The 19,143-nt window shown below is 43.7% G+C and overlaps 1 protein-coding gene across 2 annotated transcripts; it reads left to right on the top strand.

Annotated features, from left to right (window-relative positions):
• Positions 1-2,292: 2,292 nt before the first annotated feature.
• On the top strand, positions 2,293-15,580 carry LOC105917953 (trafficking regulator of GLUT4 1). 2 transcript variants are annotated; one of them, XM_021310803.2, is made up of 5 exons: positions 2,293-2,528; positions 10,517-10,803; positions 12,675-12,964; positions 13,160-13,292; positions 13,412-15,580. In XM_021310803.2, exons 2-5 carry the CDS (start codon positions 10,569-10,571, stop codon positions 13,426-13,428), a joined length of 675 nt encoding a protein of 224 aa, XP_021166478.2. In that variant the 5' UTR covers positions 2,293-2,528; positions 10,517-10,568; the 3' UTR covers positions 13,429-15,580. The 2 variants fall into 2 exon arrangements, with proteins under 2 accessions (XP_021166478.2, XP_012708365.3); XM_012852911.3 differs by having other exon boundaries at positions 2,293-2,556.
• The last annotated feature ends 3,563 nt before the right edge of the window (positions 15,581-19,143 follow it).

The raw sequence follows: 19,143 nt of genomic DNA, 5'->3' as shown, positions 1-19,143 counted from the left end.
CATTAAACAACAGAAAGATTTCCTCCACATTCACCAGAGTCATTAATGGTGTTCCTCAGGGTTCTGTGCAAAGCCCAGTTCTGTTCTCCTGAAGGGGAATAAAACTTCATGGCTGATATTCACGCTAAGTAGAATACAGAAATAATTTCCACTGCCATGCTGATGATCTCTGTCGTGGAAAGTTGCTTAGACTACAGGCTGGTCTTGGAGACACAAAAGCCTCAATGGTAAATAAGTTTTTGTTGCTGAATTCTAAAACAAATCCTCAGAGATTCAGAATATAATCATATATTTCCTTATATGCAGTGCCACTGATAGGAACTCAGAACTCTCTTTAACTTATATTTAAAAAGTTAAGTCTAAAGACTTTGGCTCTAATTCGAATCAACTGTACAATATCTAACTAGGTGTTATAAATGGATCTAGTTTATTCTAGGATCATTGCACATGCTGCAAAGTTCAGCATTTAATATAGAATCTAAATTACACGCAAAACTTTTAAAGCTTAGCAATGATTTATTTTATTTTATTTTTATTGTTTTAGCATCTGGTTTCTCCTTATTGCTTAGAAAATGAGAAAGAAAATGTTTTGTTTTAATGTTTTCTCTGTCCAAACATCTGATTGACAAGTTAAGGGCAGTGAAAGAAAACCTGCGTTAGGCTGGAGTCACAGTGTCAGTGTTAGAAGTGAATAAATAGAATTAAATGAGACCCCTAAATAAAGAGCTTAGGAACATCTGAATTTAACTTGGAAAAAGTCTCTTAGTCTGAGTTCCCTCTATGGCCACTGGGTGGCGCTCAACACCAGAACCTGAATAATGAACAATTAGTTTCAAACGGAGCATAAAATCTCCGGAATAAGAAATTAACTAAACTATGATCAACACTTCCTGTAAAATATAAAAATAAAGCCCAGTCTGATCAGAGATCAGCATCCAGAGGATTTATGGTGACTCGGCACCATTAAAACCTCTGAAGGTTCTGCTGACTCCAGTCAGGAGGAACTTATCGATGGTTTGTTCAAACTTCTGTGAGCAGGACGACTTTTAACCTCAGAAACCTGATGTTCACAATAAAAGTGAATAATCAAATGTTTAAAAGCAGAACCAAACATCCTCCCAGCACTCTGCTAGGGTCCAGCTGGGTCTGTGAGGTCCAGGTCCACCTCTTCAGGTGCAGATGGTGGAGACGCCTCCTGATGGACATCAAGGTCCAAACAGTACCGGTCAGAACTTCTCAGCCTGATCATCTGTTCAGGAAGGAAAATTATTTCTAAAAATCATGAGAACATGAACCCAGGAGGTGAAATAATTAAAAGTTTTCTGAATTTGCAGCTGATGAAACCAGAACCTCTAACTCTGGCCAAGTCTGTGTTGTGGATCTGGATGAAGGACCTCCAGAACAATCCCTGGTCCACGAGGTTCTGTAGGAGGGATCTGAGATCAATTCCTTGGATGGTTTCAGGATGTTCTCCTCTGCAGAGGGAGGAACATGCAGAACCTTCCTGCCTTTTTCTCAGGAACGTTGTTTTTCATCATTTAAATGATCTTTCTCCTGATTCTTGGTCCAGGTTGGGGATCCTCTGAACATCTCAGCTCCTCAGAGACCCGGCCTGGCCCGGTCTCAAGGCGTCTCCAGACGTCTGGACGGCGTGCTGAGACCAGTCAGGAACATCTGGCAGGCATCACCGTGTTCTCCAGAAATAAAAGGAGACGCGTCAAATGAAGCTGGGATCAGAACCTCTTCACCGATGTACAGAACCTTCTAAGTATTTACAGCCGCCCGAGTCAGAACCTGGTCAGCTCTGTCAGACTGGATGGAGAACATCTGGGATCCTCAGATTCTCAGCTGTTTTTTTAGGTCTGAGCTTTGACTAGGCCATTCTAAGCCATGATTCCGCTCTGATCTAAACCATCCCATAATATCTCTGGCCGTGTGGTCAGGGGGGTTGTCCTCCTCCCCAGTCTCAGATCTTCAGCAGACCATCTTCTCCCACCAGCTTGTTCCACAGGCTGTGGCTGTGGACTCAAAGGGGCCATGGATACCTGGAGATGCCTCTGAAGTCCAGACGCAGAACAGATCCAATAAACTCAGAGGCTGCAGACCTGGAAAAAAAACAACAACAGGCTTTTATTTTGAAAGCTCTTTTCATGATGGAGGCACGCTAACTTGATACTGAGAAGATGCAAAGGAAAGGAGCTACTGTACTCACACACACACACAATAACACACACACACACACACACTGACTCACACACACACACACACACACTCGCCCCTCCCACCTCTTGCAGTGTTGTAGGCGAAGCCGCTGCAGCGCCTCTCTGCAGCATCAGAACCAAACGGACCCGCTGGGAGCTGAAGTCGTCCCTCCATCCTCTCCACAGGCATCCAGCTGCTGCTTTTTCTCGCCGTCCTCCATCAGACCCAGTTTCATCTTCCGTCCCGCCTCCTGAAGCTGGACCTGCTGCATCTCCTGCAGAGACACCATGAGCCTCACCCTGCTGCTGGCTGTGGACTAGAACCAGGTGAGCTGGCCCGGCTGGACCTCCTGAGGTGAGAAAAGCCGTTTGGCGTGGAGAACCTGCCGCGGCTGCGTCCTCTGTGGGTGTGTCACGGCTGTGTCTCCATCCTTTGTCTCAATGTCACGCTCATGCTGGCTTCTGTCTAAAACATTCAGACACGTCTATGAAATATTCATCCTGACCTGCAGAGCTGGAGCTCAGCGGCTCTCCTTCGGTTCCTCTCAGGATTTCATTCATCATTCTCAGGGTTCTCGGCTCAAACCGGACCGCCGGCGCCTCGGGTCGGGGGGCTTTTCTAGAAAATGCTGCAAGAAGCCAGTTTTCTGGCAACGCTCCCACAGACCCTCCTTCCATTGTGGGAGAAACAACGAGAAGATCCAGCTGCTGCTCTGGCTTTGGTTCTGTCACAGAAAAACCCGCAAGCTTTATTCTGCAGAACGGGTTCTGTTTACAGACTTCTTGGCATAAAAGACAAAAATCACAACCAGTTTCAGTGTTTTTAAGATTTAGACAAAAATCTCACTGTTTTCTTAATATTTTTACAAATAAGGTTCAAACATGAATGTTTATAAAACTCATTTTTATCATCATCGGTTAAAACGACCCGAGTCAGCAGAAAATCTTTACTTTGGATTTCATTTATTTTCACGTTTGAATAAATGTTATAAAATGTCAAATGAAACATTAATTGTGTTAAAAGCAACATAAACAGGTTTAAAGGGAGGTGGTTCTGGCCAAAGCAGACTGGTGCTGGTTCTGTAAGCGCTGGGTCGGTGAGAACTGAGACCGGGTCAGGCCCAGAAAGCTAGAACCCGTTTGGTCAGAACCAAAGGAACAGAAATAAGGAACGGGCCTTTTTTTACTCAAACCGGTCCCACTGCTGGTTGGTGCTGCTCTGGGCCCGGTTCTGGTTCCTCCCCTAAAACAACGTTCACCAAGGTCTCCTGGGTTCAAGGTTCTGCCAGTCAGAACCTTTTGGAAGGTGAACGGGTCAGTGCAGAACCACAGGCTGAGCTTTAGATAATGCTCTGCAGGCGTTGCTGAACCAGACCAAGCCGGGTCGGACCTGGTGCCGGACGGCTCCCAGAACACCGACTTCATGGTTCTGAACAGACGGAACCAGGCAGCATTAGTGTCTGTGTGATGCCAGCGGGTCAAAGGCTTTTTGAGGAGGTCCTGCCGGTTCTGGGCTCCCCCCTGCTGAGCCCAGAACCCAGAAGATTCTGGTGCCGAGAGTCCAGAATCTTTCTGTAGATACCATGAAAGGAGCTGGTTGACGTTTCTGCTCTGAGTTTAAAGGATGAAAACGGAACCGTCCGTCTGGACCTGCTTGTGCCTGCAGGGTCACAAAACAAAAAACAATACACAGTTTTCTTTTCTGCTGATCCGAAGTTTAACGGCGGCAGCGCCACAAACACAGACGGGTTCCATGTTTGTCTCCTCGCCGGTTCTGATGGGTCCGACTCTGCAGACATTAATGTCACTGAGGCAGGAGCAGAAGCAGCAGCAGGTTAATTGCTGTGGGTTTGGGTTCCAGCGGTCCGCCAGAGTTCTGCTGAGGTGAGGCCCGTTATAATTAAAGATTCATTAAAGCTCAGCTATATAATAATATATTAATATAATAATATAATAATATCCATAAGTCCTCCGTTCCCCGGCTGAGCTGCGAGTCGTTTTGACTCTTTATCATTTATTTAAGTTAAATCTGTTAAAATGTTTGAAGTTTTCCTGTTTAAGGTTTTCAGGTTAAAACCTCCTGACTGGGAATATCATCAGAGAATAACTGAATACGATCAAACGGACTGATTAGGCCCGTTTTGGTGAGCACAGCAGGCAGAACCGAGTCAGAACCGAGTCAGAACCGAGTCAGAACCGGCAAAAATAAACTGCATGTTGGGGGATTTCTGCAGCAGGCTGTGAAATGAGCTCAGCAGTTTCCTGCAAAGTGAAAAAAATAATAATAAATACGCACAACCAAGTTCTGAGAGGGGAACCACAGCAGAGACTGGACCACGTGGTACCAGAGGAACCAGAGGTACCAGAGGTACCAGAGGTACCAGCAGAAGTACTGGTGCTGCTCAGGGAGTCAGATATTACTAGACAACCTTTAATTAAAACCATTCTTTTCACTTTGATTTTCATTTCAACGTTTTATTCCTGGGTCATGGAATAAAAGTAAAACTTGTAGAAAAATGTGGAAAAAAAAGGTTAAACATGAAAACAACAAAAATCAATTAGTTTAAAATTGAAAAAGATTAAAAACATGTATTTTCAGTTAGAAAATCACCATCTTCATCAATACCATCACCATCATCTTCATCATCACCATCATCATCACCACCTTCATCATCAGCATCATCATCATCACCACCACCACCACCACCATCATCTTCATCATCATCACCACCGCCATCATCATCATCATCTGCATCATCATCATCATCATCACCACCTTCACCATCATCACTACCTTCATCCTCATCACCTCCATCAATACCATCACCATCATCTTCCTCATCACCATCATCATCACTACCTTCATCATCACCACCACCGCCATCATCATCATCATCATCATCATCATCATCATCATCACTACCTTCATCATCATCACCTCCATCAATAACATCATCATCTTCATCATCATCACCACCGCCATCATCATCATCATCACCACCACCGCTATCATCATCATCATCATCATCACTACCTTCATCATCATCATCATCACCACCACTACAGCGTGTGAATGTGAGAGGGTGAATCACAGACTGACATCATCATCATTAAATTGTCTTAATCCCTTTTCCAACAGCTCCAAACAGCCATGATTTTATTGTTATTGTTTCATATCAATATTTTCTACCATAATTAATTTTTCTGAAATTATTGTCTAATTTTTAAATCCAGTTTAATTATTTAAACAGTTTTAATTTTTATACAACAGTTTTTCTTCTTCGAAACAGGTTTGATGATAAAATATATATTTTTATATAGTTTTTTTTATTTCTAAATAGGAAATAAACTATAATGTGAACATAAAAATAACTTTTTCCCATTATTACAAAATGAGATATCATGAGGCGGTTTATGGTCAGAGTTCTGATTAATACATTTATGTTGTGTTGGTTAAATTCTGGGGAAATGATCTGATGATCTGCTGCTACTTCTGTTTGCTGTGAAGCTGAGGATGAAGATGTTTGCAGTTAGAACCTCATCAGGATGAAGATCTGTTCTCGTATTTTAGTTCCCTGGTCAGTCAGTTTGATAACTCTGAGGAACCAGATGATTGGATCCAGGAGTGACGGCGTCCTCTCAGAGCCGACCTCATGGCACCAGAGAGCAGTTTCTGGGTTTGGGTCACAGAGAGATCAGACAGGTGAACTGCAGAAGATCCAAACTGTGTTGCAGAGTCAGCTTCATGGAAAGGTGTCAGGTTCTGTTCTGATGCTGTTGTAGTTTTCTGTTGTGAGAGGACTACGCGCTGGCCCTTTAAATACATTCCTGAACCAGGAAGGGTTAAAGTGTGTTCACAACCTTCCTTAACGAATCTCTGCAATCGACTGCTGACTTTAGCTTTGTTTCCAAAATCAATTCACAAAGAGCTCCAGCGTCTCTGCAGATGCTGCAAACTGCTGTTAGAACCTTTTCCTGAACCCCTCCCTCTGCTCCATGAAGCTGCTGAGACTCAGCCTGAACTTGTTCTCTCAGAGATCTTCACCGTTCTCATATCTGCTCCGACAGCCTGCTTTCCAAGAATGTGTCAGCATGATACCAGCTTGGCAGGAACATATAAAACAGACAAAATTTAAAAACATATAGATAAATATGAAACGCCTTAGAGGAAGGATCCAGGTGGTCGGGTCTAATCTTTTCCTGTGAAGCTCTGCAGGTGTTTAGGTGAGGAAGCATGCAGGGATACTGCAGTGGTAGCCGAACCCCTGCAGGCGGTTTACGGTCCCAGTATTCAGTCACGTCCTGGCAGCTCATTACGGGCCTCCAGGGGTTGCAACAAGGCTTCCTCTCAAGCGGCTGTTTAGGAAGCAGTTTGTGCCGATGAGTCCGTCCATTGATCTCTGGCCTTTATGAAACCGCTGCTGATCGAACGCTTCGCACAGGAACTCAATAAGGAGAAACACATGAGATCCATTCAGGCTGAATGAAATCATCTAAAATTAACTTGTAATAAAATCTGACATCTGCTGAGTTCACTGAGATTAAAATCTCATTCAGATTCAGATTGAGACTGGACCTGCTGTAATTAGCTTTATAAAATAATACTTTCTTACTGAGGTTTTCAAAGAAAAAAACCCAGGAAGGATCTGTTTGCTGTTCCTGGAGCAGAGACACAGAAAGCCCAGAAGCTCACATTGACCCAGGAGTACTTTCTACTCTGTCTTCTCTAAGCCCCAGTGGGTCGAGGCAGATGACCGGTGACGTTGAGCCTGGTTCTGGTTCTGCTGGAGGTTCTCCTCCCTGTTAAAGGGGAGTTTTCCTCTCCACTGTCGCTTAATGCATGCTCAGTATGAGGGATTGCTGCAAAGCCATCAACAATGCAGACGACTGTCCACTGTGGCTCTACGCTCTTTCAGGAGGAGTGAATGCTGCTTGGAGAGACTTGATGCAACCTGCTGGGTTCCCTTATATATATAATTTTGACCAATCTGTATAATCTGATTGAATTTGACTTTGTAAAGTGCCTTGAGATGACATGCTTCATGAATTGGAGCTATATAAATAAAATTAAATTGATTGAATTGAAGCCTGACTGAAACTCTTCAAGTAGGTCATTACTTTGTAAATGTTAACATAGTTGATTAGCAACTACTTTCTCAAGAATTTTAGATAAGAAAAGAAGATTAGATATAGGTCTGTAATTTACTAACTCATCTTGATCAAGAGAAGGTTTCTTAAGTAAATGTTTAATAACAGCTACTTTAAAAGCCTGTGGTACATATCCATTTACCAAGGATAGATTAATCATGTCTAAAATAGGACCACTGATCAGAGGGAATACCTCCTTAAACAACTTGGTTGGGATTGGGTCTAACATACAGGTAGAAGGTTTAGATGAAGCTAAAATTTTAGATAGCTCAGAAAGCTCTACTGCTTCTAAACAGTTCAGACACTGCACAGGTTCTAAAGATTCCTCCAACGCTGCCTCACTTACTGAGGACGAGGTAATCATGTTTGGGAGGATGCCAGTTATTTTATTTTTAATGGAATCAATTTTATTTATGAAGAATCCCATAAAGTCATTACTGCTAAGAGCTAAGGGAATGGATGGATCAACAGAGCTGTGGCTCTGGGTAAGTTTGGCAACTGTACTAAAGAGAAATCTAAGATTATTTTTGTTCTCCTCATTAATGATGACAAATATGCTGCTCTAGCTCTGCGAAGGGTCTTTTTATACAACAATAGACTGTCCCTCCAGATTAAGTAGGATTCCTCTTGGTGTGTAGAGCGCCATTTTCTCTCCAAGTTCCTAACATTGTGCTTCAAGGAACGCAGCTCTGAATTAAACCAGGGAGGTGAATAATCACCTTCTTTTTCAAGGGAGCTACATTGTCTAAAGCAGAACGCAATGAGGAAGTCACACTGTTAGCAAAGGTATCGATTTGTGAATGGGAAGAAACAACATTGCTGCTATCTGCAGGGTTATTCTGCAATACTGAAGATATTAAAAGTGGAATAGACTCTTTAAAGTTTGATACAGCATTATCTGATAAAGATCTACCATAATGGAACCCTCTTTTGGGGGTGGAGAACTAAGTTAAAATGAACTCAAAGGTTATTAAAAATGTTCAGACAGGACAGGGTTGTGTGGAAATACTGTTAATTCTTCACAATCAATGCCATATGTCAGCACATGGTCCAAAGTATGGAGTCAAGAGTGCGTCGGTTTATGCACATTTTGAGCAAAACCAATTGAATCTAGGATAGTTTTAAAGGCTACACTAAGGTTATCACATTTTGTGTCAACATGAATGTTAAAATCCCCCACTATAATTACCTTGTCAGTGTTTATCACCAAATCAGATAAGAAATCTGACAACTGATCCAAAAACTGAGTGTAAGGGCCTGGTGGACGATACAAAACAACAAACAGAAGAAGTTTAATTGCTTTGCAGTTCGGATGAGGGAAACTGAGGGTTAAATGTTCAAAAGAACTGTAGTTATTAATTGGCCTGGTATTAATTAATAAATCAGACTGAAAGATAGTTGCCACTCCTCCTCCTCTTCCCACAGATCTGGGAATGTGGAAATTTAAATAATTAGAGGGAGTTGACTCACTTATACTAACGTAGTAAAAATAATTCAAAGTATTTTTGTGATCTAGAAATGATTTTACAATCCCGGTTAAACAAAGAGGATATTTCTGTCAGAAGAGAATTGAATAGATGAAACCCTGAGACCGTCCCTCAGAGCTTCTCTTCATTGGTCCTAGGGAGATGGACCAGGTTATCTATCATTTAGTTGAAGGAATAACATCATAATGTAGTTAAAAGCTTGAAAAAGTTGAGTTTGCATGATACAGGCCATTTAACATTGGTGAACACAGCACGCACTAAAGTGGAAATGATAGCACTGTTTGTTGTCTGGCAGCAAGAAGGTCCTGGGTTTGAATCCTGGGTTCTTTCTGCATAAATTGTGAATGTTCTAGGGTCTCTGGGTACACCGGCTTCCTCCTGCAGACCAAAAACAGGGCTGTTAGGTTAGCTGGCCTCTCAACATTGTCCTTAAGTCTGACTATGTGTGATCATGGTTCTTTGTCCTGTGTTGGACAGGAGACATGTTCAGGGTGTCCCCTGCCTCTTGACCAATGACTGCTGTGGACAGACGTCAGGCTCCCCAGAGCCATGCATGAATAAGCAAGCATGGATGGATGGATGGATGGATGGATGATGGATGATGGATGAAGGATGGATTTAAGCACATTAGTGGGGTTTCTGGAGGATCTCTCATTACAGAAACCCTCAGACGCTGTGTTGTTCACAGCAGAGAGCTGATCACGGCTTCAGTTTCTGACAACAAAGCAGAAAAAACCTGCAATACTCTTCTTTCATTACAGCGCAGGGTTTTAATATCCCCCTCCCTCCTTTAAATCTCCTGGCAGCAGGATTTAATAACACTGCAGTTAAAGTGGAGACAACAGCAGTCAGAGTAGAAGCTTGGAGAGAACATTCTGGAGGTTCTTGTTTCTCTATCACTATTGACCCCAAGTGATCAGAATGTGTCGAATTAGTCAGAGAGTAAATTATTGCAAGTCTCACTTTCAGCTTCAGGGATCCAGTGAGTGAATCATGAGATTTATCCTGTTGTTGGGTCAGCACTGCAACCTATGGGTCACAGTTAGTGATTCTGTAGCAGTGGTGAATATGTCTGCAACACATGACGTGTTAGCTGAAGCATTCATGCAACAGAAGCTTTTGATATTCCAAAAGATCTGTCAACCTTGCCTAACTGGTGAATAAACTGTTTATGCCGCATGTGGTAGCGGTGTTCTGCTGTGGGCTCACATCTTCCAACGACATTGTGATGGAGGGATCTCAAAGATCACACCCCTGAGGTGTAAAAGGCAGAGAACTACTTTCTGCAGACCAACAGCCTCGTAGAAGCAGAGATTCAGTCAAAACAGGAATCAAACCCCAGGGCATGTAGGATCTGGTTATGCATCTGTTGTCCAGTGTGTTCGTCTAAAGACCTGACAGCGCTTATCTGAGTTATAAGACTGAGGCAAAAGTTTATGTCTGTATGGTTCTTAATAAATTCCTGAACATGTTTGATTTTGAAAGCAAAGATAGTTTTATTCCTTAAAGAAGAAACAAAAGGAGGATGAATGTTCCTGTTCTGATAGCAGCTGTCTCATGTTGTCCTCTGTCTGTTCAGCCAGGTGCTGGTAGAGGTTCTGGGTCCATGAAGTCCTTTCAGAACTTTAAAAATATTACCATGGTGGCCATGTGACTGATTCCATCTTGAATCCTCTGCAGAACGAGCCCTGCCTCCAGCTTCTCCTCACCAGACCGCTGTCTGACCAGTCCAATGGCCACCAGCCCCAGTGGCGCCCCAGGATCCAGCTGCATGGAGCCCCCAAAGTCAGAAGAGCCAGCAGGCACCCAAGCCGACAGAGAGGCCCCCCCGCCTCCTGCCACTGCTCAACCATCCAGTGAGGGGCAGCAGACTGCGATGCCAACAACAGACCCTCCAGAGGTCCGACAAATAGAAAAAGAGAAATCGATTGACCACCTGACAGTGATCAGTGAGAGCACAGAGACCAGTGAGTTCACCTTCTTTTCTTTCAGAAACATCATATATACTGATTCAACCACCCCTGGTAAAAATAAAATCCTTTGCTCAGTTTGTTGGTCTGACTTTTGAGAGATAAGGCTGGATGCTTTGATTGATTCCCATTCAGTCCTCCCTGCAGCTCAGTATTTAGAACTGGTGTTGCTGATATGACTTTCTACTAAATAGCAAAACCATTTAAGGCCACACTGATGATCAAGGACTGTTCAAAACATCCAGATATGAAAGAAGCAAACATTTCATTTTTCATTTAACCTATGAGTCATTTTCTGCCCATAGGGTTTGGCTGAATCTATTGCATATTAGCAAAGGCTGAATATATATTGGGGGCTTGTCCGGGATGTTGAGAACTTTTAGGTCCTTTGAGGTAGTAACAATCAGAGAGGTTTTTCATTTAGGAAACTGTACCGTTTGTTTTGCGAAAGTGCCTTGAGAATATTTGTGGTTATGGAAATAGATTAATTAAACTGAATAGAAATTTAATTGTTAATGTTTAATTACACGGGGCTGAGGCATCGTTTATTGAAACACATTCTTTATTGCCATCTCATTCAGGAGTGCCAGTGTTAATCACACAGACAGTTTCACACAATTATTAGCAAGGAAAAGAGGAAGAAAAAAGGGAAAAATACTCTGGGGGGTGAGTGATGAAAATTTATCTGCACAATTTAAATCTATCTGTAGGGACCTGTTGTTGTTTTCACAGAGTAATTATTTAACAGATTTAATCCAGGTTTGACGAGTAGATACACTACTATAACTTTTTAATGAAAGATAATCAAGTATTGTCTTAAAAAGTGTAAAACCTACTGCGTAGTTTAGTAATCTAGGGGCCTCTGGAGCAGATGCTGGCTTTAGCATCGCTAGCAGCTAGGGGATAGCCAGTGGCAGCATTTCCAGAATCAAGAATCTTTATAGTCATTTTGTGACCAGAATGAAATTCTGGTGAGACACCAGCTCAGAATTCATACAGATTTACTCATAACACAACTAGACATAATGTTCAAATAGTTGAACGCACCGACAACACTTCCTGAGAAGCTAAAAATGTGCAAATAATCCTTAGCATCTGATAGATTTAAATGTTTGATTCAAAAGACAGATAGCAGGACATTGTAGTTTACTGTGCAAGAATGTATCAGACAAAAACACTCCCTGGTAAGTTAAATCGTGTGCAAAGAGTCATTAGCAGAAAGCTAAAAGTGCTTAAGAACCTTCCACCTCTGTCTTCCCTTCCCCAGTTATTTCAGCCTAAAATGTTGCCACACAAATTATTTTGAACTTCTTTGAAAAGCTTGGAGCACTCACCATCAGGTCCTGGGATCAATATGTTAGCTTAACTTACTCCACCAGATGAAGTCACATGCTAGCTGGATAGCTATATAGCACAATGTGTGACAGGCTATACATTAATGAGAAATATTGTGGTAATTTACCATTTTTACCATACCTGCCTTTGGAGGTGCCAGGGAAGCATCCTGAACAAATGCCTAAACTACCCACATTGCCCTTAAAGGTGCTCTCCCAGCTACTTGACACAAAACAATTCGAATTACTATTTATCTTACCCAGCTGTTACGCTGCCCCCTGGTGGTGACCTAAGGCAAGTCCTAATCTAATCCATTTCCTTGTTATAGATCTTTTCATTTTTATACAAAACCAGTGCAGTAAGGTTCCAGCTGGAACCAAAATCTTTTTCTTTGGTCAAAAATACACAAAACTTTGAAGGAGGTTGAAAGGGGTGCGATTGGGCCTGTAAGACGTATTTCTTTAGTACATCATGGATTTGTTGACCTTAACTAAAGAGGTTTGAGAGTTCTGTGTTAATTTTTCCCCTTTCAGGTAACGGTGTTGCTCCTGTGATGAATGAAACATCCCCCACAGTGTCCTCTGTGACGCCCAAGCTTCACGCTAAGCCAGGTGGCCATTTTAACGGCCGGCCTGGTTTGGGCAGCCGGTCCGGCTCGTTAGCGGCGGGCTCACCAAGGCCCTCGCTAACACGCCAGCCCAGTGCCATCACAGAGGTCACTGCGAATGGATCAAAACCGAGGGACTACCTGATGCTTGCCATCCTGTCCTGCTTCTGCCCATTGGTGCCCGTCAACATCGTAGCCCTCACGTTCTCCCTGATGGTAAGACGTCCGATCTTTCCCAAACGTCCCAACATGTCCCAGTTGGAACAAACATCTCAGGAAACGATGCTTGAAAGTCATCAAACCTCTGCGATTATAGCCAAACACTTTAGCAGACTCTATTGTTGATCATGTGGGTCCTTCTGTGGAACATTCACAGTTTCACCCGGTTAACGTTTCCATGTCTTCCTTCAGTCTCGGAACAGTCTGCAGCAGGGCAATGTGGACGGAGCCCGTCGTTTGGGTCGTAACGCCTTGGTGCTGTCAGTCGTCTCCATTTTAGGAGGAATTGCTATCATCGCTGCAGCTATTGCCTTCAACTGGGGACGTAAGTATGACTTCTTATCTTCTTATGATTTACAGTCGCCGTTCTGCCCAAAAAGTGAATCTGATCTCCTTCGGATTATGTGGAAACATCACTGTCAGTTCTTGTCTGCCTCTTTGCAGGGATTTTAAAATCCTGAAAAAACAAGTCTGCACCGAGAGTCCATCTTCAGGACCACATCCAAACCAACATGGCACAGTTCATTCCCGTTTCTGAAGCACCCATCGTTTCATCCGCCTTCACCAAACAGAAAAAACACCATGTTTCTGTTCCAGTTTGTTGATTATTTCTGCACGACAATGAGCATGATCTGCCTGACGCTCTACCTCCAGCACAACCAGCCAACTCTGTCCCGGCACGCTGTCTGCAACAAGCAGGACAGGACGAAGGGCCACCAATCAATCTGTGGTAGCAGCTACTCTCCACTGATCTTTCTCCCATCGTCACAGAGTCGGACATTTGTCTCCATGAGGGATTATACTGACGTCTCTTGTAGAAGCCAACTGGTGGATCTCATGTTCTGATGCCAAAAAAGGTCTAAATGATGTAAAACTATGAAACTTTGAACTGAAAAAGGTTTAAGACTTTTACTGTGAAGGTCAGAAAGAAACGGACATCCTCGTCGGTGGATTTGCAACAAGGACATGCTATATTGATTTGTCCACTTTTCTCAACCGGCACCAGTTGCTGTGACAAGAACTCACTCCTGCTTCAGTTCTGGACATTCATAAATTAGAGGCCATCTCAAATTAGAAGTACCTCTAAGTGTTCAGCTAATCATGGTTCAAAACGCGGGTAATCAGTGCTTCCTAATACCCCCAATCCATAAATCCCAGAACAACTGAATGTCGTCCATAAATGAACAAATTTTCCAAACTTAATCAATCGTTGCAGAGCAGGGGGGATTGCTGCTGCCTGGCTCCAGTGGGGGGTGGGGAACACCTTGGACAGTCTGAGCAAACACTTCTGGTTTTATATTGGATGAAGGTGTAATGTAGAGACAGAAGTGCCAGCAAAATATGCTCGCTCAGATGGAAGAACATGGACGTCTTTCTTCAGGTTCAGTGAGTCTAAGCCAGACGCAGAGACGATCCAGTATGCTGATGTCTTGTTGAGGAGTCAGGACCTCACCTATGGTCCTCACCTATGGATCATGGGTGAAGGCACCACTGGATCTACGCAGCTGAAATGATCTTCCTCTGTAGGGTAGACCAAGTCCATAGCAGTCAGACCAGGTGGTTCATCTGATCAGGATGCCTCCGTCTGGAGATTTCTACCCAGATCCCACTGGGTCCAGACCATGAAGGACCCAGAACTCTGTATTTACCTTCTGGCCTGGGATCTGCTTGAGACCCTGAATGAAGTCCTGGATAGACTACTAGACCCATGACTTTCAATCACAGATAAGTGGAGAAGGACAGACAGATAAGGCACCAGATTATTAAAGATCACCCAAAGTGTGGCAATAGTGATACTAAGGGATGAAACTGGGTCAAACACAAGAAGATCTCGTTTCCACAGCATAATATGACCAGAAAAGGAACTTCTGCCTTCCTCAGATTTGACTCAAATATTAAAGTGAACTTGCTCGCTTGGGACCATTGCGCTAAAATGAATTTCCAGGTGTCGGTTGTGGTCTTCTGGAAAGGTGAAGGATTCTCTCTGACTGATGGAGGTCTGCTCCAGAAACATCTCTGGTTGGAAACGTTCACCGGATGCTTGGCAGTTCAGAGGCAGCTGACTTCAGACTCAGCTGCAGTTTAACCACAGACTGCTGAGCTGCAGTCGTAACTGATCCCAGGTCAGTAAGTCACATTCAGCCATATTTAATGGTTCTGTCTGACCGCAGCGTCTCCGCTTACTGGACCTGAAGGGATGGGTCGCATCGCATCATTCCCGGTCACTCCCAGGACTTCTATTCACCTGGGAGCTTAGGTTACCTTTACTCGGCGCCTCTTTGGGCTTTTCTGATTGTGATCAGAGTGGATCAGCTTTTTCTCCTGATGGACGGAGTCTGTTGTCTCTCATCTATTCCCAGAGTTCAGCTCCGCTTCACCTCAGAGGCTCTTTGACCGTCGAGGCGTCTCCTCCGCCAGCAGCTGCTCCCAACTTCATCTTTCTGTTGGAGAATGAATAGTTTGTTAAACCCAAAGCTGCGTCTAAAAGAATATTGAGCCAGAACCCGACCTGTTATCCAGAAAACCTACTGCTCAGACGGCTTTAAACTTCTCCTGTCATGCTGATGAAGATTCTCAGTCATCCATGTCATGGTCAGTCCAAAAAAGTAAAAAAAAAAAAAAACAAAAACAAAAAAAAAACAACTGGACTTTTACTGAAGTTTGAAGACGTTTCGTTCCTATCCAGAAAGCTTTCTCAATTCAAAATGTCTGGAGTAGTGTGGAGTATCAAGCTTTATATTATTGCCTAACAAAGGTCTTTGTTGCTTTCTGGATAGGAAGCGAAACTTCTTCAAACTTCGGAAAAAAAGTCCAGTTGTTTTTTTTTGTTTTTGTTTTTTGTTTTTTACTTTTTTTATCTTCTCCTGTCATGATTCTCTTTAGGCCCGTTTGCATGAATCGAGTAAATGAAATGTAAAACGTCGGACTCATCGGCAGCAACTCCCCTCCTGAACCTGAGAACACCTTCTAATGTTTATTCAATCGTTGCCAAGTCTGGAAAAAGTGAATATTTCTAACATTATTAGCGTTTAAAAGATCATTTAGGCCCCAATCAGTGGCGAGTTAATGTGGCTGCAGACTTTCTCCAGAACCTTCTGCATCTAAACGACCTTCATCAGCTGCAACTTTCATTTTATTTTGGGTTTGGGATTAAATTTGATTCTGATTGCGCAAAGAGAAAATTTTGGTGTTTATCCATTTAAAGGCAATTTTATAACTGACACATTAAATATTAACCTGAATTATGAGACAACGAAGAATCTAATAATCAGATCTGGGTTCATTTAGAACACTGTATTTTACCACCATGAACTTGTTTTCAGTTTCCTTCAGAAGGAATTTATTTTAAGCAGTCAAGTTGCGCCTTAAACCCAATTTAAATTATTATAAAGCAACATTTAAATGTTTCCTTTACACCAGCTGCAGAGGCCTTCCTGGGCCCCTTTTTCAGTGATAAATTCTATAAAAGCAAAAGCCGTATAAAGTTAAACGTCAGCGCAGAACGCTGCAGGTGGACCTTACATCCTCACAGGAAGGCCGTCTCTGGTGACTGAAGGTCTCTGGAGGTCTGCAGCCTCTGGTCAACTCCATCAGACGTTCCCATGTTTCGCTGCTTCTGCTTCACTTGGAGCCCGGTGTGCACATTTCTCTCCCTCCTGGCTGCACAGGGAGCTGCAGGAGCGAATGAAACGTTGTGATGCTGCTGCAGCCCTGCAGGGCTTCTGGTGCCAAAACCTGAAATTAAACCTGGTTATTCAATCTTCCTGCATAAGGAGCATCATCATCAGACAAACTGTGACTTGTTTCGTGTTGTTCCGTGTAGATTATTCCCGTTAGGAATAAACTCAGACGGACTGAGCTGCACCAGAAGCAGAATCTCCTATAACCTGTGCATGTTTACACTGTTTATTACTGAATGCTTTTCTATAGGACTGAACGTGCGTTCAGCAGCAGAGCGACCTGAGAAACACTGTAAATAGGAGAAGGATGGACTCGTCCTCTCTGTGGTTTTACGTGGCAGGTGTTGGCAGCGACGGTTGAGCTCAGGTTGAACATCAGAACAAAGTGACAGCTCCTCAGGGGCCGCAGGAAGGACGGAGCAGATTCTCCTCTGGTGTCTGGTTTACTTTGTTCCTTCCCTGATTGCCGTTTTAGGCCCAGAAAATCCGGACTTCACCAACACTTTTCATCCATCAGTGAGTCTCTTTGCTCCAGACAGTGTCAGCATCTGACCCAAGATCTCACCAGACGTCTCGTCCTCTACGTCAGGAGATACTGTCTCCTCATGTCAGCCCTCCTCGGGTTGACTAGAAGAAGTCCAAACGGACCCGTCTTCCTTCAGTCTGCTGGGTTACAGCAGATTATTTAAACCAGCTGGGTTTGGGGGGGTAGAAGAACCCCGGTAGGTAGGGGGTTCTGGTGATGTTTGGGTCGAACATGGAGAAACCACGCAGTGAAGGAACAAAGTAAGCTGGACGGTCAGAACCACGTGGCAGGCTGAGGTGGATCAGAACCATATCTTCACATTTTGACGTGTCCACAGCCACCGTGTTCACACCTTCGCTCGACCCTCTCCTGCTCTGATTGTAGCATGCCTCTTTATTAACCACATTATGCAAGTAGACGGTAAAATGTGCAGCTTGCCTCAGTATGGATGCTCTGTTTTTACTGATTGTTCTGTGATTTTTGGACTCGGTTTGAAATGGACTCTGCTTACGCTACCTCTCAGTTTCCTCCGCTGCATCTGGTCTGTGGGTGTTTTTTTTTTTTTCAGACTGACTGTTAAAACTCTTGTACTTGTCTTTGCTGCTTCAGTGGAAACGCCGTGACTGTAACACGAACACATCCACACCAGTCATTCATGCTGATCTTCTCTGAGTCACCCGGCACAAGACGTGTAAATAGAACAACGGCTGGAGTTTATATCTGAACTGAAAAGTACCTTTTCAAGCCCCAGTTTTACTTCTTCAGTTTTATTTGGAAATGAAAAGTCCTGAAGGAGGTTTTGGTAACGAGCAGAGCTTCATTTGTGACGGAACAGCCTGATTTCTCTGCTGTGTCTTTAACTAAACTGTCTCTAACCTTTCCTGTTGGAGATAAATGTCTCCATGTGACATCACCCCCCCCCCCAGATTATTCAGCTATGACTGTAGGTACCAGCTAACCCCGCCATTATGTGGCGAGTATTAGTCAGCCCTGGCTTTAATCACTTCCTGTTAGTTAGCCATAGCGCTAACAGGAGGCTAACGTTTGCTCCGTCTCTTATCAGGTGTTGTTAGACGTAATCGGGGAGCATCAGGTTGTCCTGGGCTCCATCTGAATACCCTTAATTACAGCTCCTAGCTCCTAGATCCTGACATTCTGTGAGGAGGATGTGCTGATACGTCATGGCAGGCAAAGGATTGTGGGATAGCTAAAGGCTTATTAGCGGCAGTAAGGGATGTCGCGTCGCTAGGCTAAACTAGCCGCGGTAGGAAGCATTCAGGCTCCTCTCCTGCCTCCTTTCTCTCTGACTGATGCAGACACTCTGATCATGGAGACGCTGATGGACTTCTGCTTTGGCTGAAGAGTCCTGGTTCTATGACGGTGTTCTGATGGAGCCCTGGTCCAGTTGGACCTTGTCAGCCCCATCTAAATTAGTGGATGCTGGTTGTTCCAGTCCTGCCACTAACTGGGTAGAACTAATCAGTTTAGGCTCTAACCGGTGGAACTGATTGGTTCTGGTTGTTGGTCACCAATTTTCCCAGAATCTAATTGGTTAACACGTGGTCCTCCAGCTCTGTTTGATGGAGTTGACCTCGCCTTCAACTGGAAGATATCGTTTGCCTTTGACTGGTGGTGATAGTCCTGGTTCCTCTGGTGAATACCTGTTGGACTCAGCTCCAACTGGTGAGTACCAGTAATCCCAGAATCAAGCCTATACTGGTCAGCCTTATCAATACATTCATATAAATATATCAGTTTGCAGCCGCTCCAATCAGGAAGTAGAATTTGGCTCCTAACTGGGGGGTACCAGGTGCTCCTGGTTCTGATTGATGTACATCAGCAGGCCCAGGTTAAATGGGTGGACACAGACTGGACCTGAAAGCATGAAACAAAAACTCAAGTGCAGAGAAATGTGTTACCTCACCAGAGCTGCAAGAACCACAAGAGCAAAGTGCTTTCGGACCAGGAGC

The sequence above is a fragment of the Fundulus heteroclitus genome, chromosome 16 (assembly GCF_011125445.2).
Source record: "Fundulus heteroclitus isolate FHET01 chromosome 16, MU-UCD_Fhet_4.1, whole genome shotgun sequence".
In the NCBI taxonomy this organism is placed as follows: domain Eukaryota; kingdom Metazoa; phylum Chordata; class Actinopteri; order Cyprinodontiformes; family Fundulidae; genus Fundulus; species Fundulus heteroclitus.
The sequence above is the reverse complement of the archived record's forward strand: the minus strand, read 5'-3'. Positions and strand labels throughout refer to the sequence as shown.

Excerpts from the sequence above, each read along its gene's own strand:
- LOC105917953 (XM_021310803.2), top strand. The coding sequence starts at position 10,569 with ATGGCCACCAGCCCCAGTGGCGCCCCAGGATCCAGCTGCATGGAGCCC. Across the intron at positions 10,804-12,674 it reads CAGTGAGAGCACAGAGACCA|GTAACGGTGTTGCTCCTGTG; the intron begins GTGAGTTCACCT and ends TTCCCCTTTCAG. Across the intron at positions 12,965-13,159 it reads CCCTCACGTTCTCCCTGATG|TCTCGGAACAGTCTGCAGCA; the intron begins GTAAGACGTCCG and ends GTCTTCCTTCAG.